A 23,618-nucleotide genomic window follows, 5' to 3' on the forward strand; every position below is an offset into this window, starting at 1 on the left:
AGCCATCGCCGATCCATTTTTCATTTTCCATTGTTTTTTTCTTGTCTTCCATCACACCTGGTTCCAATTCCATCAATTACATGTTGTGTATTTAACCCTCTGTTTCCCCCCTATGTCCTTGTCCGTAATTGTTTGGTGTAGTGCGTGTGCACGGTATGCTGGTATTACCGGGTTTTGTTTGACCCATTTATTGTATTGTTCTGTTGACGGTGCTTTATGGTTATTCAACACAACCATTGTTAATCAGTTTCCGCTCTCCTGCGCCTGACTTCTCTGCCGCCAGGAGCATCGCATTACAGACTGCCTATTACTGCTTATCACTTATTAACCATTTATTTGCATTACTTTAATAAAATATTTAAATTGTTGTGTATATTACAATTGTTTTATTTGATGACTTTATGATTTCATTCCAAGTCACCATCTCATCACTAGAGCTGCTGCTCATTTTGGTTAATCGCTCAGCACTATGAGGCAGCAAAGCATCCCCAAAGCATCACACTACCACCACCATGCTTGACCGTTGGTATCAGGTTCTTACTGTGGACTGCAGTGTTTGGTTTTCAACAGACATAACGGGACCCATGTCTTCCAAAAAGTTATAGCTACCAGTCAATAGCTACCAGTATATAGCTCTTCATCAGAGAGACTGTAGAGTCAACCACACGTTGACTGTAAGGCTGGTTTCATCTGTCCATAGAACATTCTTCCAGGAATTTTGACGACCATCCAGGTCATTCAAGGTGCTTTTTGGCAAACTTGAGTCAACTTTTTGGATGATATGGGTCCCATTATGTATGGCGAAAACCAAACACTGCATTCCATGTCTTTACCAAACACTGCATTCCATGTCTTTACCAAACACTGCATTCCATGTCTTTACCAAACACTGCATTCCATGTCTTTACCAAACACTGCATTCCATGTCTTTACCAAACACTGCATTCCATGTCTTTACCAAACACTGCATTCCATGTCTTTACCAAACACTGCATTCCATGTCTTTACCAAACACTGCATTCCATTTCTTTACCAAACACTGCATTCCATGTCTTTACCAAACACTGCATTCCATGTCTTTACCAAACACTGCATTCCATGTCTTTACCAAACACTGCATTCCAAGTCTTTCTGAAACAGTGTCACTACCGCAACAAAATACAATTTTGTGTTGGTATTGACTTTTTTGGGTATGACAATTTAGACTTATTTTTCACTTTTACCAATCACTGTTGCTAATATAAGGATATTATGGACTTGATCATGTGCTCATCTGAGTGTATGTCTATTGTATGTCTACTTTGCTCTCACAAGGTCGGCTCAGCGGGACTGGAAATATTGGCTGAACGCCCAGGCTCTGTGGTTGCCAGGTGTTCTCCTCCTCTGCTGCCAGTTTCTGGGAGCAAACGCTTTGCTGAGAAAGGATGCACTTGGCTATCTTTGTGTAACCCGTAGTGATAGTATTTGCTGAGGGGGAAATACCTCGTCAGAGCTTCTGACTAACCTACACAAGAAGTGCTGTTTGTCTGTAATCGTGAATAAAAATAAATAAATTTAAGCTTGCCTTTGGGGTCCTTGGTGGTAATTTCCACGACAAAGCTATAATCCTTTCTGTATCTAATGACAGACAGCAACAAGACACAATTCCTTTTGTTTCTATTGATGGCTGCTTTAATGTCTGTTGATCAATGATCAGAAGTTTAACACTTCACTGTCTGTCTCCGCCTTGTGTGTTTTGTTGTTGTTTTGTTTTCGACTCCACCAATCAAAGCCAGTTTTACCATCAGTTCTGAGTGGGTCATTCGGCGTTCGCCGCCAGGCCCCTAAATTTGAAATGAAGTGCAAACTCCGCCCAACCAGGCGAACTAGGTGGCACCGGATTGCAAAACTCTTGCACCGATATTATCAAGAAATACTGCACGATAGACCAATCACGGTAAAGCCATAATGGAGGAGGATGCTACCTAATTACCTCATTCTTCCTCATTTCGTGAGGGTGTGGTTTATGGTATATTTCATCTGGAACCTTTTACTGCTTGTGTTTCGGGTCTGGACAAAAAAAGTAAAATGTCCCTTTAACAGTGAGGTGACTGAAGGAATTCATTGTAATCATTATTCCAACATGAAACCATTGTAGGTTTACTGATTCAGAAATATACTGTTTAGTCATGTTGTTTAGTCATTCTCTCTCTTACACACACTCACTCTCCACCTGTCTACCTTAATCCACCTCTCTCTCTCTCCCCCCCAACTCTCTCTACCTCTCTCTACCAGCTTCCCCAAAGTTCCACCCTATTCCCTAGTCAGTAGGTCAGTTGAAGTGAACCCCCCCAGTTGCCTGCCCCTCCCCTCCCCGCCTCAATTTTTTTCTGGAATCTCCCTGTGTAAATACCGTTTGATCCTTCTCTCTCTCGCTTCGTCAATGGCCCTCATTCATTCCCCCTCTCCGTCTGCATGCCTCTGTACCCCCTTCCCTCCTTCACTATTCATTCCTATGATTTTTCATGCCTGTACCTTTCCATGGCTCCCCCCCCCCCTTTAATTTGCCTCATATCGCTTACCTCCATCTTTTGCCTCTCTATACATTTAGATGGATGCTGATGTGGGTCTTCTACTAAAGCAATATACATATTTTTTTTAAATAGGGGTTTTGTTGATGCGAAACCCATTGAAGGTGTTATAAACACATATAATCCAGTATATTGGTAGGCTCCATATCATAATGAGTTCATGTAGTTGGCCCAATTTGCCACTCTTTCTATGTTACATCAGTGGCTCTGTGAGTATTGCTAATGGCCAAATGATCTTTAATAGTGATTGTGCTAAATGATCCGAATCAGTGTTTAACTTGCTAAATTTATCACTGGGGATTGGGGAACATGCTGCTCCTACACACACGCACCCACAAATGTTAAGGCCTGGAGTATTTCAATATACATATAACCATTTATAAAGACATGCCTATAGAGGCAATCACACTCAGTAAAAAAATATATGTTTTTTTTGTCACAGACACCATACACAGACACCATACACAGACACCATACACAGACATCATACACAGACACCATACACAGCCATCATACACAGACATCATACGCAGACATCATACACAGACATCATACACAGATATCATACACAGACATCATACAGACACCATACACAGACATCATACACAGACATCATACACAGACATCATACATCATACTCTCTACCCCCCCCTCTCTCTCTCTCTACCCCTCTTGCTCTCTCTCTACCCCTCTCTCTCTCTCTCTCTCTCTCTCTCTACCTGTCTCGCTCTCTTTCTCTCTCTCTCTCTCTCTCTCTCTCTCTCTCTCTCTCTCTCTCTCTCTCTCTCTCTCTCTCTCTCTCTCTCTCCCCCTCTCTCTCTCTCTCTCTCTCACTCCTCTCTCTCACTCTCTCTCTCTCTCACTCCTCTCTCTCTATCTCTCTACCCCCCCCCTCTCTCTCTCTACCCCTCTTGCTCTCTCTCTCTCTACCCCCCCTCTCTCTCTACCCCTCTTGCTCTCTCTCTACCCCTCTCTCTCTCTACCACTCTTGCTCTCTTTCTCTCTCTCTCTCTCTCTCTCTCTCTCTCTCTCTCTCTCTCTCTCTCTCTCTCTCTCTCTCTCTCTCTCTCTCCCTCTCTCTCTCTCTCTCTCTCTCTCTCTCTCCCTCTCTCTCTCCTTCTCTGAATGCCTACTTCTAGGCATGTGGTTAGTTGGGTGTGTTCACGGTCATCAGTGACCCATTCTATCGTTCAATTCCTTCTTTACCTGCATCACCTCTATCAGTGTGCCCAGGCCATGCATGTGTCAAACACACATACACTCCATGCTAACGTCCTACATTTACCCTCGCCCCCCCGATCTATTTCTGTGTCATGTGGCGAGTAGGGTGTGTGTGCTCGGTTTGCAGCCCTGCCCAGTAAAATACAGACTTTTCAAGGAAGTCAGCAATAGAATATGGTCGCTTTATTGTAATTACAAGGTTCCAGTTTTGGAAATAGCCAGGCTACCCACAAGCACTTGCTGTGTCTGTCTCTACGGCACTCATTGCTTTTTTTTTGCACCCCCCTCAACTCCCCTGGCCAGCTCTCGTTTGGTTTATTATTATTTGGCACACAAACTCAGAATCACATTGGTAGATAAAGCACAGCCTTTGACATCATCATAGTCAATCAAATGTAATTAGTTTTCATTAGCTGAGTGTTAAATCTGGCACGTGGGACGTCAACCCTGGCCACGATGAACCACAGAGCCTTGCGGTCTTTGTCCTAACCCTAAAATTACTGCAGACAAATTAGTAGGCTTTATTAATTTAGAGAGGCTGACATTCAAGGTAAATTCAGTAATTGGTGGTTCAGACTGAACCCTAAAACCTGCTGCCCAGATTTAGTCTAGTCCGATTGTGCTTATGACTACTGTTGCTATGGGTGTTTGAATGCCCAGTGTATTCTCTCCAATGTTAGGCAACTTCTTTTTGTTGTTCATAATTAAAGATATTCTAAGATATTCTTCTTTAGCCGACCACACAACACATAATTCCCCCTTCACTCTTTCATCCAATTCTTATTCTTATCTGTCCTTTTCTGCCCACCCCTCTCCTTTCCCTGCCACTGTGTATTTGGGAACCACAGGTTCAACAAAAGCTGTGATTATAGCAATTTTAAAGGCCCAATGCAGCCATTTTTGTATCAATATCAAATAATTTCTGGGTAACAATTAAGTACCTTACTGTAATAGATTTCCATTCAAATGGGCAAAAAAAGCTTTTTAGCAACAAAACAAATTCTCAAGCAAGAATTTTGCTAGGATTTTTTCTGGGAGTAGTCTGAGTGGGCAGGAGAAATGGAAAACTAGCTGTTATTGGCAAAGAAGTTTGGAACTCTCTTTGTTATTGGTCTAGTAACCAATTTAATGCATGGTGATGTCACCATGGAAAGCCGAAACTCCCGCCCATACAAACCTGCTGATTAGAAGGTCTTGTGTACATTGTATTTTCACCTATCCGGAAATAACACTGATCAAATTATTTCACACTTTTACAGTCTTAGTTTCATCAGCTATTGTGCAATGTGGTACAAAACACAGGAAAATCTGAATGTTGGGCCTTTAATATGGAAACAACCTATGGCTACAGTGCACCAGCAGAGCATGGCACAAACACATACCAAGGCTTTCTCTTGGGTGTCTCTTTTAACAGCCTGTGGCATCCACACTCCGACTTTAGGGGGCAAAAACACTTGGACCACAGAGCGTCCAATGTGCTCTACAGTCCAAAACAGTCTAAAACCATAAAATTGTCATGGAGAGATTTTTGATTGTGTTTACCCCATTGCATGAGGAATTGTGTTCCGTTCAGTTGTCCAAGAACAGAGATGCTCGAGGCTTTTTTTCAATCCACATATGAGTTCTGGTTGTCCCTTTTTTAGGTTTTCCAATAGTAGTCTTGCTGGTAGCTATGAATATTGTCTGAGTGCTGTTGCCATATAATCCCTGATTCATAATTGGTGGATGCAATAGTTGATGGTTGGTGACTCTTGAGCAGTGTATTAACATTGGCTGATGAATTATTCGTTTCCATTGTATTTTTTTAATACTTATCCCTATAGTTTCTTATAAAGGGGAGCAGGATTTTCATAAGAGGCCTTTCATGCAAAAGCCTGAACAGTGCCAGTGTGCAGAACCCTAAAAAAAAACCTTAGTCCTTTCTACTTCTAAATGATCCCTTACATAGTCCTCGGAATTGCAGACTAGCATCCAGTCGAGACACGAGTGATTGGGACTGAGAGGTGGGATGGTCAAAATACCACAAAATATAAACGTTTTTTTGCCTTCAAGCGACTCAAAGTAAAAAATAGGGGATAAATGAGAGGGAGGGAGTGAGAAAGAGGCAAAGAACATCAAAGGATGATTATATTTCATTATTGCCTTCTGGCTCTGCGTTCAAAGATATGTCCTAAACACAGGTTTTGCCGTACAGCAATTTACAAAGCATAGAGCCAGACCGGTACATCTGTTCTTATGATAACTTTGAAATAGAGAATAATATGGACATTTAAGTTTACGATAGACAGGGAGAACTATTAGCAGCCCTTTGAAACAACCTTGTATGAAAGGTTTATCCTCATTCAAAGAAAACTATTAGAGGCAACGCAATTAACTGAACATCTTATGAGAGAAACGTATTATGACAGTATATTTGATTGGCTTTTTCTTTACTGTTGGGCTGTAGACTTCGCCAGTTTTGATAAACTACGTTTGTTAAAGACGTGCAGATGTGACACTTTTGGGGGAAAAAGAATACCTCTTCAGCAATACTGTTTTTCTTGTTGTCAGATTGAAATCAAATATAAAACATCTCAATACACTTTACTGTAAAAATTACAATAAAAACAACAACATAAGAAACGAGAAATATACATTAGTACAAAATAAAGTATGCAAAACTGGAAATAATACACCTCAATCCAGGACCCCAGTCTATGAATAACTGTCTTCAGGTCACAGGGGAGGTGATTGAGGCAGCCAGTGATCTCTAACTCTGCTACACTATACATATACAAAAGTATGTGGACACCCCCTGTAACACTCACTACCGAGTTCCTATAGTATACCTGTAGTTCCAAACTGCCTCTGGAAGCAAAATCACCACAATAACTGTTCGTCGGGAGCTTCATGAAATGGGTTTCCATGGCCGAGCAGCTGCACACAAGCCTAAGTTCACCATGGGCAATGCTAAGCGTTGACTGGAGTGGTGTTAAGCTCGCCGCCATTGGACTCTGGAGCAGTGGAAACATGTTCTCTGGAGTGATGAATCACGCTTCACCATCTGGCAGTCTGACGGACAAATCTGGGTTCGGCGGATGCCAGGAGAACGCTACCTGCCCCAATGCATAGTGCCAACTGTAAAGTTTGGTGGAGGAGGAATAATGGTCTGGTGCTGTTTTTTATTGTTCGGGCTAGGCCCCTTAGTTCCAGTGAAGGGAAATCTTGACGCTACAGCATACAATGACATTCTAGACGATTCTGTGCTTAAAACTTTCTGACAACAGTTTGGGGAAGGCCCTTTCCTGTTTCAGCATGACAATACCCATGTGCACAAAGCGAGGTCCATATAGAAAATGTTTGTCGAGATTGGTGTGGAAGAACTTGACTGGCCTGCACAGAGCCCTGACCTCAACCCCATCGAACACATTTGGAATGAATTGGGACGCCGACTGCGAGCCAGGCCTAATTTCCCAACATCAGTGCCCGACCTCACTAATGCTCCTGTGGCTGAATGGAAGCAAGTCCCCGCAGCAATGTTCCAACAACTAGTGGAAAGCCTTCCCAGAAGAGTGGAGGGTGTTATAGCAGCAAAGGTGGGACCAACTCCATGTAAATGCCATGATTTTGGAATGAGATGTTCGACAAGAAGGTGTCCACATACTTTTGGGCATGTGTCTATATCATCAGATCTAGACAATGTAGATTTGCAGCTCTAACCATTTGTAATGGACTTACGATGGAATACTTGACCATTTCCATCAATGATTAGCACAAAATACTTCCCATTGTAGCCGTCAATCCATCTGACGATCAACTCTGAAAATGACTATGGATATTGATAGAAAATATTGTTGTTGGCAGCCCCTATATTGTGATTGTCTTCGGGGCCCACTGCCCTGCCTAAGAAAAAATATGGGAACACTAACATCAGTGGCAATCAGAAAATGACATTAAAAGGTATATAATAATAATATTGGTTAAACTTTACTTAAAGCATCCAGCTAGCTTTATAACTTGTTATAATCATGTATAAGCATTTATAATGTCTTATAGCAAGTCTTTTAATGTTTTGTGTATTTCTATGCATATCATTTTCAACTGTCTCAAACGTCTGTTATTTAGTCCAGATCATTATGAGATTATTATCAGACATTATAAAGGTGCCATACATGCATCATGACATTATACCTGTAGGCTTCAAGTGGTCAATTCAGAGGATGGATTGATATTCAATGTATGTTTTTCATAAAAAGGAACTGACCCCAACTCTAAACCCAAACCATGTTATATCTAGCATACTCATGTAAACCCCCAGTGTCATAAAACAGCTGTGGGAATGAAAATGGACAAGTTCAAGTTATGATCATGAGAAATGTGCCTGCTTTGCAATAAACGTTCTCACTGTCGCACCTGGTTAGCCGCTGACGCCACGTTGGACTGACCAATCAGACTTTACAGGAGCACGGGAAGCTCTAAGGCATCTTAATATGGGTGTGGATTAGATGCGTGTGCGAGTTCGGACAGCGAAATGATTGGCTGCGGCAATTCCTACACAGTTTTTGCGGACCCATCCGGCCTACAAGGTCCGGCTGTCTTATCGGGATATACCGGGACTGAAAAAAATCTGTTTGCGCGACCGACAGACAGACAGACGGACGCTCGTAATTTAAAAAATCGAGAATATGCCTGGAAAGAGAATAGAAAATAGAAGGCGCACGACAGCAATTTGTCCCTAATAAGAAGGCCCTGGTTTACATTCAGGATTGTGCGTGCATCCCTTGTGCAATAATATTACTCCACATGCATTATAAACTTTCCATTTATCGCATGCTCTATTCCTCTAGCCATCTCTCATTTTTTCTCACTTGCACACGTAACCCACACGTAACCTACGTGTGCCGCGCGCGCGCAATTACGCACAATCTCTCCCTCCCTCCTTCCCCACTGCCACTCAGTCATTCTCTCTCTCCGCACGCACACACACGCTCCCTCACTTTTCGTGGGAGAAAGTAGGAAGGGGGAGAAAGAAAGAGAAAGGAGAGAGAGTGATTTCAGGTCTCTCTGCTCTCTCCGTGGTGGGTACTCATATCCACTCCGCTGACTCAATGGAGCTTTAGCACTAGGGATATAAAATCAATATTTATTGCCCGTACCCCTTTTACTATTTAAAATTTGTACATAGCATAGGTAGATATAGGTCACTTATTAAAGAAGCGTTAAGGAGAGGTAAAATACGTCTCCAGAGGCGAACCTTTTTCTTCATTTTTTGCCTCACAGAAGGTCCAGTCGAAACTCTCTTCGACTGACTTTCTGTGAGAGAGGATATCTAATTTGAACATATCCTACCTTATAGTCCAGCGTCAAACAACTAAAAAACTATGGATATTCGAGATTGCCCCTTTCGGAAGAAGCGGAGACCATGGCCCTTGGACTTTTCCTCTTTTGCCTTGGTAACCCTGGTGCTCGCGCTGTGCCAACTACCAGTGGCTCGGGCAGGTAAGATGGCTTTTATTTTTTAGCGTTCCAGTAAGACTTTGTAGCTAAATATTTGTCTGAAATGCCATGCATATTGTACCAAATCTCAGAATTGTCAAGCACTGACTGTCTGTACCGTGCTATTTGCGTTCTAAAAGTGATGCTATTTGGCATGATTTCCAACGATTGTAGCCTAGGTTTACAGGTGACCTGTGGTAGTTTAGCCACCGCTAGCCTACATTACCCCAAAACAGTACATTCTGAACAGGGTTTATAACTCATTTAATGTTCTTCTCAAACAATATTTTGAGGCTTTTTTCTTTGTCTTCTTCCTCAATTGGCGGTAGTGAAACGCGCTGCGCTGACAGGTGTCAGTCAGTGCGCTATTGCAGTTAGTCCAACGGCTCAACCATTTCGGATATTTAGACGCTTTTTGTAGTTGTTGTGAATGTAATGTTTTATTCTAGATTTGACAATAGCTTTAAACGAAAAAGTTTTTTAAGGAGGAATTAAGTTAGGTTTTGTGAAAGTTTTTGACAACCTCGTGCGCCATTGCGCATGGATGAGCTTGTCATTCCAGACGGGACCATAGGATAGGACGGTTCGTTCAGCAGCCGACATTATACTGAGATAGGCTACTTTGGAGTTCACGTGTGATTTATCGTTCTCTTCACTACTGGATGTAGGTATGTGCGTATGTGGATATACAGTGGCAACGTCAAAGTAATGACTGTGGACATTATATGATGACTTGATTAGATATGTATCAGTTCACCCCGCCCCTCCCCATCACCATCGCCTCTCATCACCCTATTGTTGTGTGAGGATGGGTTTGCATTGTAATGGTTGTATGTATGCACTGTGACAATGGAAGGATTTTTTTTGTGTTCCATCCTGTCTTTAGGCCTGCCTGTGATAGCCCATCACTTACGTCGTTTAACATTGGTCACCTCTATTGTTTTTTCTCGGTTTCTAAAATGAGTTACCGTTGTTTTTATTAAGTTACTGTATCATGATTGAATCATATTATTGATTTATATGATCCTTTTGAACAATAAGCAGTTTAAAGCGAACAACAGCTTATGCTTAACAATACCCTAATTGACAATAGCTGATCAATACTTTTAATTAGGTCTACTTAATAATTAGGCTTTTATAATCAGTTATCGTTATGATTATAATACTTGTAATTGTACATGGATAACTATTTATTTTACGATTCAAACAGCGTCAATGTTTTTTGAAGAATTTGGTGTCAAAGAATGTCTTCAAGGCAGGACGGTAATTCCGTGATTGACCACTACATTATAACATGCGCATTTGGGTCTTTCCGTCCTGTTTAACACAGAGGTACCATTCATTCCCACAATTCTACTAGTCGTGCTCTTAGTAAAATGTTACTTGTGTAGAATTTAACTTTGATCAATTATTTATTTATTCAGTTGGACATGGGTAACTAATAACAATCTTGGACAATTGGAATAGGCCTACAATTGAACCATTAAAGGTGACACCTTATTATGCTAATATAATAGGCACTCGTATAATTATATTATAGCATAACAATAATATCCTACAGTTTTATATAGCAATTGCATATGAATGAGGCCCACGTAAGAAGAGCACTGCTTGTGGTGCCTGCATGGGAAACCTCTTGCAAGATATTGGCAATGTAATATAGCCAACATTTTCAAAATACATAGCTGTTCTCTTCAGGTGCGACATTGGATGAATGCGACTTTATTCTTCAGTTTTGGTTAATTACGCTTGAATGCCCTCGGCGTTTTAAGTGGGAATAGATGCTGGTGTGTACGGATGGGGGTTTGTAACATAATGTGCGCGCTCTTCTGTTTTCCTTGGCTCGAGTTCCAATTTCAGATTGCCGAGCCGATTGAATTTTTCCGTCGTCCGACTGCTGTGTGTATTTTGGAGGAGGAAGTCTGAACATTTTTGCTTTTTATGAATAGGTTATTATACGTGAGTGTGCGCTTTTGCGAGAACGAGTCGGAGAGAGAGAGGTACGGAGACTGAAAGCGTGTGTGTTTCCAAGTGTATGTTCGCTTTGTACAGTTGTGTTTTTTTTATGCGTCTGTGAACCCTATGTTTTTTTTTTCAATTTCGGGTGATGAAGTGCCCCTTTCAAACGAATGTGCGCCGCTGTGTCTCTGACACCTTGGACTATTTTTCTCACGTTATGAACTATATGGAAATGTGCTTGCAAAAACGCATGAGATAATTTACAAGTTCAGAAGTGCTTTCTCTTTATTATAATGACTCAACGAACAGAATATTCGATGGATTCGTATAATCTTCTTTCCATAGTTAGGCACACCTGTGCGGGAAATGTCCTTGCGCACGTTTGTAAGACAAGGCAATATCTAAACATTCATTCAAACTCCTGCTACTACCCATGCTACTGCGTGATAGCTTCTTGGTTTGTGCTGTTCACAAATGGCATGTGGATATAGGCTAAGCACTAAACATGTCCCCACCCAGGCAATGAAAGCCCGAATTAGAGATTGTCTGTGCTGTGGCTCCCTCAGAAGGTCTGCCCCTACTGTTTATTCTCATCCCTCTGGGGTAAAAAGTGCGCATATATAGCATGACAGACACTGAGGGTACAAGGAATGAAAGCAGGGTTTTGTAAATGAACAAAATATGTGGGCAATATTTTCTTAACATGGATGTTCCTTAACCTAATTTCAAAGCAATCATTCTCAAAGAACGGTCTGTCTCACATATTCTAACCAAAACACCGTCCCTTACTTACACCCTCTTCCCCCTGCCCTCTCTCACTCTTTCTCCCCCTAGCAGTCACAGAGGTAGTGAATAGAGCCACTGTGTGGCGGACTAGTAGGGCCCTGGCTATTTGTCCTCAGCCTATGCCACAGGCATGCTTGTGGGTGTACATACGTCTGAGTATTTATCTATGTGTACTCTGCAACTGGATGCCTGTCTCCTTTAATGTCCTTTGTCTTGTCTTTTTCCCCCACGTGGGACATATTATTCACATATTTCTTGTTTTTTCTCTCTCTCTCTCTCTCTCTCTCTCTTTCTCTCTCTCTCTCTCTCTCGCTCTCTCTCTCCCTTCCCCTCTCCCTCTTTCTCTCCTTGCCTTGGCATGCTTGTTCCTTTTGTCCAGTTGCATGTTGTCCCTGAAGTTGAGCAGTACCGTAGCCGCTTTAGCTGCCTCCAACAGGAAGCAGCGGTGGTGGAGATCTTGTCAGACCACCACACTACCTGTTCAGTCACAAGGGCCGAGTGTTAGTGTACCATGAGAGGTGTCCGTCTCCTCCATTCACTTATGGGAGTTGATGAGGGGTTCAGGGTTGGTCAAGAGCCCACAAAGAAAAACCAAAGGGGCATCAAGGCATCCATGATGTGTCATGAACCCACACCCCCCAGTTGCCCACATCCCACTCTGCACACCCAGACATAGACTTAGGGCTTGGCCCAGACTGCAGCCATACTGTAGATGTGAAACGTGCACAACCGAAGGCCCTAACTGCGTATCAAGCTGTAAATCCGAAATCTTGCAGTGTCAAAAAGGTCCTACCCAGTTCACGTCGCCGCCCACCATAAATGTCATAGTCACGTTTCAGACTAACCACAGTAGCCCATCAGACTAGACCCCATCAGACTAGACCCCGTCAGATAAGACCTCGTCAGATTAGACCTCGTCAGACTAGACCCCATCAGACTAGACCCCGTCAGACTAGACCCCGTCAGACTGGACCCCGTCAGACTAGACGTCAGACTAGACACCGTCAGACTAGACCCCAGACTGTATCCCATCAGACTCGACCCCGTCAGACTAGACCCCGTCAGACTAGACCCCATCAGACTAGACCCCATCAGACTAGACCCCGTCAGATAAGACCTCGTCAGACTAGACCCCGTCAGATTAGACCTCGTCAGACTAGACCCCATCAGACTAGACCCCGTCAGACTAGACCCCGTCAGACTGGACCCCGTCAGACTAGACGTCAGACTAGACACCGTCAGACTAGACCCCAGACTAGATCCCATCAGACTCGACCCCGTCAGACTAGACCCCGTCAGACTAGACCCCGTCAGACTAGACACCGTCAGACTAGACCCTATCAGACTAGACCCCGTCAGACTAGACCCCATTAGACTAGACCCCATTAGACTAGACACCGTCAGACTAGACCCCATCAGACTAGACCCCATCAGACTAGACCCCATTAGACTAGACACCGTCAGACTAGAGGCACTTTCAGCACTCTGCTTTTGAGGAGATGGTTTGGGTTTTGCGAGAGAGATAGTTAGACATCTTTCCTTCAAGGGTTTTCTGAAAATTTACTTGCCAAAGTGTGCCAAAGCGTAATCATACACTGTCAGTCTAGACCTACTGTTCCTGGTAGACTAATCACTGTCATTTTCCTGGTTGTAGGAAGTGTGTTGGAGTGTCCAGGAACTCAGATGGGTACTTTTGCATGTAGATTTGTATCAATTATTTCAGACTGGCAATATTTTATATACGTTTGAAGGCCTCAGCTGTCCATTAGTGGACATGCATGAGATGTAAGAATAGAAATGACAGATAATGCATTCTGCTATTGTACAGTCTAATCCGGGACTGAAGTTAGAATTTATGGACCTAGTTATCTAGAATTCTCTTGCTATTTTAGTGTCGTTTTTGATCACGATAAGTGTTTTAGAGACCTATGATTTGCACAATGTATGGTTGCTTTTGTGGACAATTCACGGGAATCCAGACAGTTTCTGTGTTTAAATGGCTGCTTGTCTATACCACGGTCTATACCACCACTGACCCCCTTCATATAACATAGTGGGCCATTTAGAGATGAAAAATCATAGCCTGCCATCGTCTCCCACCTCACATGGTGTTCGAATTCGAGACAATGTTCACCGATAAAGATTGCAAAATGTGTTGGTGATTTTCAGAAGGGATTTTCCCAATTCGGATGGGCTGTTTCCAAGGGTCTCCATAAACGATGAGGATACCTTATTGTTCTGTAATCTGCATAGTTCCACAGCACTATTTAACAAGGCTGACTTTATCACCATTTCTAGTCTCAGTGGTAAATGGGGTTTAAGCTCTTTGGTATACTTTGCTAAAGTCTGGTTTGAATTCACTGTTTTCTATTTTTTTTTAAATCAAGAGAGTTGCACACTCTGTGTATAAACTCTCAGTAATTTATTGGGTAAAACACTGTTTACCAGTCAGACTCATGGTTATGGCAGCTATGTAACATTACAAAGTGACAACAGTTTATGTTGTATATCTATAAAAGGCGTTGAATTTGGACTTACCTGTCCAACAGAGTTGTGGAGCTCCTGGTTAGGATGTGGGACTAGTTAAGCCAGGTGTTTAACATGGAAAGGCACTAACTTGTTACTCCCTGAGTTGGGATTCTTGCTTGTGCTTCTGTTGGATTCTAGGCCTAACTGCCAAGAAGACATGTGCAGTATCTTAGCCTTCCAACTTTGCTGCAGTTCTTTATTTGGCCGTGGCTGTCTGGGCTTGTATGTTTTAGTAGGCCACCAAGGCCTATCATATTGTGGTCCAGGTATCCTCCCTTAGGGCTAATCCTATCCTAGGCCCAACTGAGTCACTGGCTGAACTGAACCACATTCGTCACAGTCCACGTTGGCACTCTGCGGTAGACCTGCCGGTCTTGGACAGGCCTAGTTTTTGTAGCATAGGGCAATGGCTAGGTTTAAATCTTCCTAGCCTGGTTAAACCAGTAAAACATTAGTGAACGTACCACTCAGTCTGTTTTCACCAGGCTATAGCTAATCCACCTCCTCACTAGCTTTATATTAAACAGAACGAGCTGTGATTCACCACTGTCCACCATGCTGTCCTGCTTGTCTTATCCTACCGTTCACCCAGAGTTGCTTGAGGGTACGATCCCTTACGTAGAAGAATGAGGGCTTTCCTATGTTATGTTTTATAGCGTTGACTTGTGATCTTGTTTATAGCACCTATTGTGATCTTCTACTCGACTGAATGTTTTTTCCAGAGGCTGCAGGCCTCAGACAAAATAAAGTGCAACCGTTACTAGTTTACTCCTAAGCTGTAGTCAGGGGCGACAACAGATTGTCTGATAATGTGATCTCCTGTCTAGTAATGTCTCTGTCGAATGAAACGTGTTTGGAGATACCCATGACCATATTAGGACCAGACATGGAGGTGTGTTAGCTAGGCTGTTTGAAACGTTGATCATACCCAACACATGACAGACGACAAGTGGTTTCTTTAGTTGTATGATATGGCTAAGTTTCATCAGTGGTTTTGTGGAATGGTTTGATGGTTAGAAGTCGTTAGAAGTTTCTCAACTTGAGGTTGAGTTCGTCAATCTTCAGTAGTCTCTTACACTTTAACCCCAGGCAACTCTTCCAAACATTTTACCTCACTTTGAAATCTCTACCGCAGTGACAAGCTGTGCGGTCTTTCATATTAAATCGTAATTGTATATAAATATATGTCTATCATATGTCTCAATAACTCCTTTTTATAGTGCGGGTGGTTATAATGGATTTTCTGTCTGTGTACATGGATGATTATAAATACATTATAACTATAGAGAATGATACAAATTATAGGCCTAACCTCCAGTCTGAGCTGAACACACATGCCTAACTGTTGCGGTTGGCTGGAGAGAACGATAGAGTGAGAGTTCAAAGAGAGGAAATCGAGGACAAACTTGGATTTGGTCTAGGTCCTTTTTCGAAGGCAAGAATCATCTTCCATGTCATCTATGTTTGAATTCTTTTCGCTTCCTATTTTCGTCTCCTTCTCATTCCGTCCTGTCCGCAACTCTTTTCTGTTGTCTCTCTCTTTGTTTTTCTCACTCTCTCTCTCTCTAACAATGTCCGTTTGGTGTGGCAGTAAAGGTCAGAGGTCAAGGTGTCAGGTTGTGGGTCTGTCTGGTATTTGGCGCCGTACGAGGAGGCCCCAGAAGAAAGAGTGAAAGGAGCGGGGGTGGAGGCGGGAAACAAGAGGTTACCCGTTTCTTTGCTTTTCACCCCCAATATATTGTTTGTATTTTAACATTAATTATACCTTTGGAAAGAATTGAGGGCGAAGAACGCTCCTCAGTCCTGGTTCTCACCCTCCTTGTTTAACGTTGGACAGTGTTACAAAAGTCTAGAGGGTCATCTGGAGTGTGACTGATCTGGTCTGCAGTGGTTTCAAAGGGCTCTATTTAGCGTGGGTGTGTCATGTCACCTAGTCTCCTTCAACAGTGTCTGTTCACAGTCTCTGTGTTTGGACAGTCTGTGTTTGGGTCAGTTAACAGTTTTATGGTCAAAAATGTATTGGCTTGGATGTATGGACTCATTGTTTAAACTGTGATCAATTATGAACACGGTTGAATGGTTTTATTGGTGTGTGTGTGTTTGTGTGTGGGGTTTGTGCCTTTGTGTGTGTGCTGTACAGTGTGCATTCTGTCACAAATACAATGAAACAGTAGGCTATACCCATCAGTGTTTTATGCCATCATATCAAGGCATAGATTGCTTTTCACCCCCAATATATTGTTTGTATTTTAACGTTAATTATACCTTTGGAAATAATTGAGGGTGAAATAAGACATGCAACTGCAGACACAAATGTAATGAATAGAGCTAACAGTCCTTATTCTACCTGACAGACAATCACGTCTGCTCTACACAGTACTTTTCTATCTGAGCGTTCTGTCACATTTTACCCTCCTTTCTGACAGCTGTCAGGAGAGTTCTGTTTCTGACCTAGCCCCATCTAGTGGTCAATTAAGTTAATTACATTAATAAAGCAGCCGTCCCGCTCCTGTTTCAAATCAATCAAATCAAATCATATTTCTTTACCTGCACTTCATTACGTTGCACGACATTTTCCAATTGTCTTACATTTAGAATAGTTTTGATTGGGCTTAGTGCTATATGTGAACAATTTTTCTTCATAATTAGGCCTGCATATAAAAGACACCATGAACAATTTCTAACATCCTGGTTTATAATTGATGGAGCATTCTACTTACTGTACATGTATGTAGGCTATTTCCATGAAAGAAAATTGATAGGCTAGTTCAATGACTGTGTGATTGGGTAATGTGATTCCATAATCACTGTAGCTCACTATCCGGTGTATGTGACAATAACACATCGCTTTTTGTTTTACTATGTTGCTGTGAATAAAGCAACGTGAAGGACAATAGAATGATTCTCATTTACAGCACAGGGTGTTAACTCCCTTGACACACCCGGTACTCCCATTTAATGACGCTGTGTACAGGGTGGTCTCTACTCTGTGACCATACGTGAGTGGTTAAAGGGGAGGGCGAGAGAAGAAAGAAAGCAGGCAAAGTGAAGGCGGGGGCTTGCCTGCGTGCCTGCCTTGTCTAACCCCGTCTGGCTCCATATTTTCCGCTCCTTGTCCCGCGTTTATGTTTTTTGGGGGGTTGTGTATTTCTGACGTTATATTTTGGTTCGTTCTCCTCTCCCAAGGCCTACTGACAGGAAGGGCCCATTGAGCAGAGCATCGGTGAGCGGGCCGAGACAGAGGTGCTCATTGTGCGCGTGATCCTGCGTTGGAGTCTGACCCAGGCCGTGCTGTCCGCGGTTTCTCTCCTCCCACCCCTCTCGTCCCCTTTCGCTCTCGTCCCCTTTCGCTCTCGTCCCTCTCTCACTGTCGCTCTCATCCTCTCTCTTTCTCATTCACTCTCTCCCTCTTTCTACCCCCTTCTCTCCCCCCCCCCCCCTTCCCTCGTCTCGTTCTCCCAGTTCCTGTTTCGGAGAGTTAATGGGGCATTACAATATCACTCTCCCACTCTCTCTGTCTGTAGAGAATTCCCCCTCAGCAACACCGTTGATCCTTCCTCTTCCCTCTCTCTCAGTTAGTGTGCTGCTAATAGACTGTGGTCCCGATTCTCTGAGTCAATATTAACGCACCATTTGAGAGTTCACCATAAATATGGTCATCTGAGGCCTTCAACCATGTTGCTAGCAGGGTGTCACCTAAACACAATTAGCCTGGATTGGATCATTGTGATGAAAATGATATAATATCATATGGTCCAGTTCATTGGTGTTGAGACTCCAATACAGAGTACAGGCTGGTTTATGGGAATAATAGTATTCTATCGTTACATATGAATGTGCTTTGGTTGGGGGCATTTTTCAATGATCAAAAGATACATTCCTATTCCAGGCTAGGATTGCTTTTCTCTTTCATTTCAAAGTGCTGTTTGTTAAAGTGGCTGGAAATGGCTATAGTAAATGTGGCTTACTGTTTTGTTTTTAAATGTAATGGCAACATTAAAGATCTGTGGTAATTCAGTCATTCCAATACTTCCTGCCTGTAAAATGCTTGACTGGCATCATAAGGATATTAGGACGAGTGTCACTGCAGGGTGCGCTATAAATGAAACTTTGCCGCCCACTAACAGTATAGAAAAATGTACCTAGCGTCTCGAACACAGACAGGGCAGCCAAGACCAACTCTGACTGCAATAATACAACCTTGAGAAAAGCCTGAAACACTGAAACATAGTGAAGAAAGATGGGAGTACCTAACTTGTTCAGGCTGTACACACTGCTCTCTTGTTGGAGTGTCTAGGAACTTAGTCACATTCCTGAACCAACCAAGGTCCCCATTCCGGCTAAATTGGTAACTGGGTGGAGTCAAAACGATTTATCCTGCTAGGTAATAGAGCATGTTGGAAGTAATAAGTGCTTTGTTGAGTCCATGAAATCAAGCATGCCTTCTTGCATCGCATGAAGTTGTTGGACTTATCTCAGAATCTCTGTTTCCTCGTTTGATTGAATAAGGCTGTAGCATTCCACATCTTATCCAACCAAGTCTTACTTGGGCAGAATAGACAGGTTCAACGTGGCACATTGAGTGAGGGCCAGTTTCCCAGATTAAGCCTAGTCTTAGCTAAAGAGCACGCTAAATGGAGAATCTCTATTGAAAGTGCTTAATGTCGTGTAGGCTTAATGTAGACCTGGGAAACTGGCCCTGATGAGCCAGCCCATTGGTTTAGGCCTGGGAAACTGGCCCTGAGGAGCCAGCCCATTGGTTTAGGCCTGGGAAACTGGCCCTGAGGAGCCAGCCCATTGGTTTAGGCCTGGGAAACTGGCCCTGAGGAGCCAGCCCATTGGTTTAGGCCTGGGAAACTGGCCCTGATGAGCCAGCCCATTGGTTTAGGCCTGGGAAACTGGCCCTGAGGAGCCAGCCCATTGGTTTAGGCCTGGGAAACTGGCCCTGAGGAGTCAGTCCATTGGTTTAGGCCTGGGAAACTGGCCCTGAGGAGTCAGCCCATTGGTTCAGCCAAACAAAGTATGGGTGACAGACAGTCATACCTGGTATGGAGGCAGGATGTGAGATTGGCGGTGATGTCTGCGGTCGGTTTATACTGTTTGCACAGACTCTATGACTCTTCTATGACTCAGCACTATCACATTTATGGTGCTTGTTATATTTGCTTGACAGACACTGGTTGAATAGAGGAGCCTGTTCCTCAGGTTAGATAGATGGTGGACTAGACTTGGGGACCTTCTATAGCCGTAAAAACTTTTGGCATGTATTTTTCTTACAGAAATAATTATGTCTATGATACTTTGACCTCTGGATGAGTGTAGGTGTAGGATATAGGCCTAATATTGAATCTACAAATCTAACTGGAATGGTTGTTGTCTGTGGTGGGTCTCAGACGACGACCTATAAAGAAACATATTGTTTCAATGTTAAAGCTATATCATGATAGAGTCCATTCATGAAGATGTAACAAAGGATTTATTTTTTATTTTTTTTATTTCACCTTTATTTAACCAGGTAGGCTAGTTGAGAACAAGTTCTCATTTGCAACTGCGACCTGGCCAAGATAAAGCATAGCAGTGTGAACAGACAACAACACAGAGTTACACATGGAGTAAACAATAAACAAGTCAATAACATGGTAGAAAAAAGAGAATCTATATACAATGTGTGCAAAAGGCATGAGGTAGGCAATAAATCGAATAATTACAATTTAGCAGATTAACACTGGAGTGATAAATCATCAGATGATCATGTGCAAGAAGAGATACTAGTGTGCAAAAGAGCAGAAAAGTAAATAAATAAAAGCAGTATGGGGGTGAGGTAGGTAAATTGGGTGGGTAGTTTACACGACCATAACTCCATGGAGTTTTGTCTATTAACCCCCCCCCTCTCTCTCTCTCTCTCTCTCTCTCTCTCTGTCTGTCTGTCTGTCTGTCTGTCTGTCTGTCTGTCTGTCTGTCTGTCTGTCTCTCTCTCTCTCTCTCTCTCTCTCTCTCTCTGTCTGTCTGTCTGTCTGTCTGTCTGTCTGTCTGTCTGTCTGTCTGTCTGTCTGTCTCTCTCTCTCTCTCTCTCTCTCTCTCTCTCTCTCTCTCTCTCTCTCTCTGTCTGTCTGTCTGTCTGTCTGTCTGTCTGTCTGTCTGTCTGTCTGTCTGTCTGTCTGTCTGTCTCTCTCTCTCTCTCTCTCTCTCTCTCTCTCTCTCTCTCTCTCTGTCTCTCTCTCTCTCTCTGTCTCTCTCTCTGTCTCTCTCTGTCTCTCTCTCTCCGTCTCTCCTCAGATCCAGTGGATGTGTTGCGGATGCTGCAGCTGCCCTCTCTCCCCGAAGGGGTGCGGAAGGTTCCAGGCTTCTGCACCTCCCGCCGTGCCGGCTCCGCTGACCATGCCTACCGTATCACCAAGAAGGCCCAGATCTCTGCCCCCACCAGTCAACTCTTCTCAGGTACAGTACCTCAATATCCATGTCTAACTAGGGTCCTGTTTGTTAGGCACCAAACGGAAGAAAACGGATTCAAACATGGACTTTCCTAATAAGAAACGTTCATTTTTGTTTTCCGTTGCAAAGCGCTTTAAAATGTCTTCCGTTGGGTGCCTAATGAACACGACCCAGGCCTCAACTGGACTGAAGCCTCAACATACCTCATCTCTCAGGTTGACTTGGAAAGACGTGGTCGACATTACCTGTAAATGGGATGGATTGCTGAAATAATGGACACAGACTGGGGCATACAATTTATGCCACGTGCATTCTGTGAATTTATTTTTGTAATGTGTCATGATTGCTATTTTTGTCTGTTTTAGTGGGTCTTATCATTGTTGTTTGGTTTTAAGGTTTATTTTCATCCTACAATTACCATAAGGAGGTTAGTTGGGCCATAACTTTGCAGCTTTAGTGCTAGATTGCTTTTGCGTTAGGCATATCATTATTTCGTGCAAGAGCATGTGAAATGTAAATGCCTTTGGAAGAGCCTAAACAAATGAAGGGCCAACTAACTATCGTCTGAGACCCTGAAGCGCGCGAGGATTGTAAGTAGCACTTATGTGGTTGAAAGATATCCTGAAAAGTCAGAAGCTCATTTTCTTAGTCTGGGTTTTCGATTTTTCGACACCCACCTCTTATGTCTGTTCACACTTCAATCCTTCAAACCCTCACCTTTAAGATCCAATAAAATGTGCAGCTGTCTACACTTAGACACCCCTAACTCTAATTTGTCATCAGTCGTCTACCCTGCTCCTGTGTCTAATATCCTTCTTCTCTCAATGTCTCCCCTCTTCCTTCTTCCACCCATGCCTCCCTCTCTCCCCTCTTCTTTCTTTCCTCCATGCCTCTTTCTCCTCTTTTCCTCCCTCCCCCCCTTCAGGTCGTTTCCCAGAGAACTTCTCCATCATGGCTCTGGTCAAGGCCCATGCGGGCCTCCAGGCCTTCCTGTTGTCCATCTACAGTGAGCAGGGTGTCCAGCAGCTGGGTGTGGAGCTGGGACGCTCCCCCGTCTTCCTGTACGAGGACCAGACCGGCAAGCCCGCCCCCGAGGACTACCCCCTCTTCAGCGGCGTCAACCTGGCCGACGGCAAGTCAGTAACAACGCGACCCGCGGCTCTGTGTGTGTGTGTGTGTGTGTGTGTGTGTGTGTGTGTGTGTGTGTGTGTGTGTGTGTGTGTGTGTGTGTGTGTGTGTGTGTGTGTCAGTATTTGCATGTGTACTGGGTTTGTTTGATGGACTACAGTTTTCAGTGTTTGCATGCATTCTTGTTTTAGTTTTATGCAACTGCATTACATCATATGAATATCTTCTTGATTAGTCAGATTTTGCAGGGTTGTTATGAGATTTGACACATTTTGCCTCAGTGTCCCATAACAGTGGTTTTTAAACCTCTCCTCTAGAATCTCGAGACGTTTCACAATTTTGTTGTAGCCCTGAACTAAGTCACCGATTCAACTTATCAAGGGCTCGATAATTAGTTGACAAGTTGAATCTGGTGTGCTAACGCTGGAATAGTTAAAATACATGGAACGGCTGGGGGTCCCATAAGTTTTTCACACACACACACACACACACACACACACACACACACACACACACACACACACACACACACACACACACACACACACACACACACACACACACACGCACACACACACACACAACTTACACTGTATACATTGGGGTTTCCTTTAATTAAGCAACCCCCTCCAGCACATTACACAGTTGTGCTTTACCTCCTCCCTGCCTGTAGGTGGCACCGCATCGCTATCTCCGTGTCGAAGAAGAACGTCACCCTGCTCCTGGACTGTAAGAAGCGCATGACCAGGGCCCTGCCCCGCAGCAACAGCCCCGTGGTGGATACCAAGGGCATCACCGTGTTCGGAGCACGCTTGCTGGACGATGAGGTCTTCCAGGTCAGAGGTCACACAGTTAGTTACTAGTGCCATAGAGATATGAATGACACTAGTGCCATAGAGACATACATGACACTAGTACCATAGAAATATAAATGACACTAGTGCCATAGAGATATACATTACACTAGAACCATAGAGATATACATGACACTAGTACCATAGAGATATACATTACACTAGAACCATAGAGATATACATTACACTAGTGCCATATAGATATACATTACACTAGTGCCATAGAGATATGAATGACAGTAGTGCCATAGAGATATACATGACACTAGAACCATAGAGACATACATGACACTAGAGCCATAGAGATATACATACACTAGTGCCATAAAGATATACATGACACTAGAACCATAGACACATACATGACACTAGAACCATAGAGATATACCTGTCCAAGTATTATTAGGCTGCTATATTTTCTCGTCTCCTCTCCTTCCTGAACATTGATAGGTAGAAAGACTGAAAATGGGGCTAACTTCTTTCTTTGACCTATCAAGTTTTTACAGGTTTGTGGTCTGAAAGGAAAAGGGGCCAGGAATGTGGAGGCTCCTGGGACCCAGTTACCATTACTGTCTGTTGTAATGGCAGCACTTTCATTAAGATCTGCTTCAGGAAATAGGCTACCATGTCCCAAGCTGAACCACTCACAATGACTGTAATGTTC

The 23,618-nt window shown here is 43.3% G+C and overlaps 1 protein-coding gene across 3 annotated transcripts in view; it reads left to right on the forward strand.

Moving 5' to 3' along the window:
* Positions 1-8,750: 8,750 nt before the first annotated feature.
* The window catches only part of col11a2 (collagen, type XI, alpha 2), a 45,288-nt gene continuing 30,420 nt past the window's right edge, over positions 8,751-23,618 (forward strand). For all 3 annotated transcript variants that reach the window (XM_055894403.1, XM_055894404.1, XM_055894405.1), the window contains exons 1-4: positions 8,751-9,269; positions 20,817-20,978; positions 21,898-22,108; positions 22,774-22,936. In XM_055894403.1, coding sequence (XP_055750378.1) covers positions 9,152-9,269; positions 20,817-20,978; positions 21,898-22,108; positions 22,774-22,936 — 654 coding nt within the window. In that variant the 5' untranslated portion in view covers positions 8,751-9,151. The remainder of the gene's footprint in view (positions 9,270-20,816; positions 20,979-21,897; positions 22,109-22,773; positions 22,937-23,618) is intronic.

Source organism: Salvelinus fontinalis, chromosome 32, assembly GCF_029448725.1.
Source record: "Salvelinus fontinalis isolate EN_2023a chromosome 32, ASM2944872v1, whole genome shotgun sequence".
Taxonomy (NCBI): domain Eukaryota; kingdom Metazoa; phylum Chordata; class Actinopteri; order Salmoniformes; family Salmonidae; genus Salvelinus; species Salvelinus fontinalis.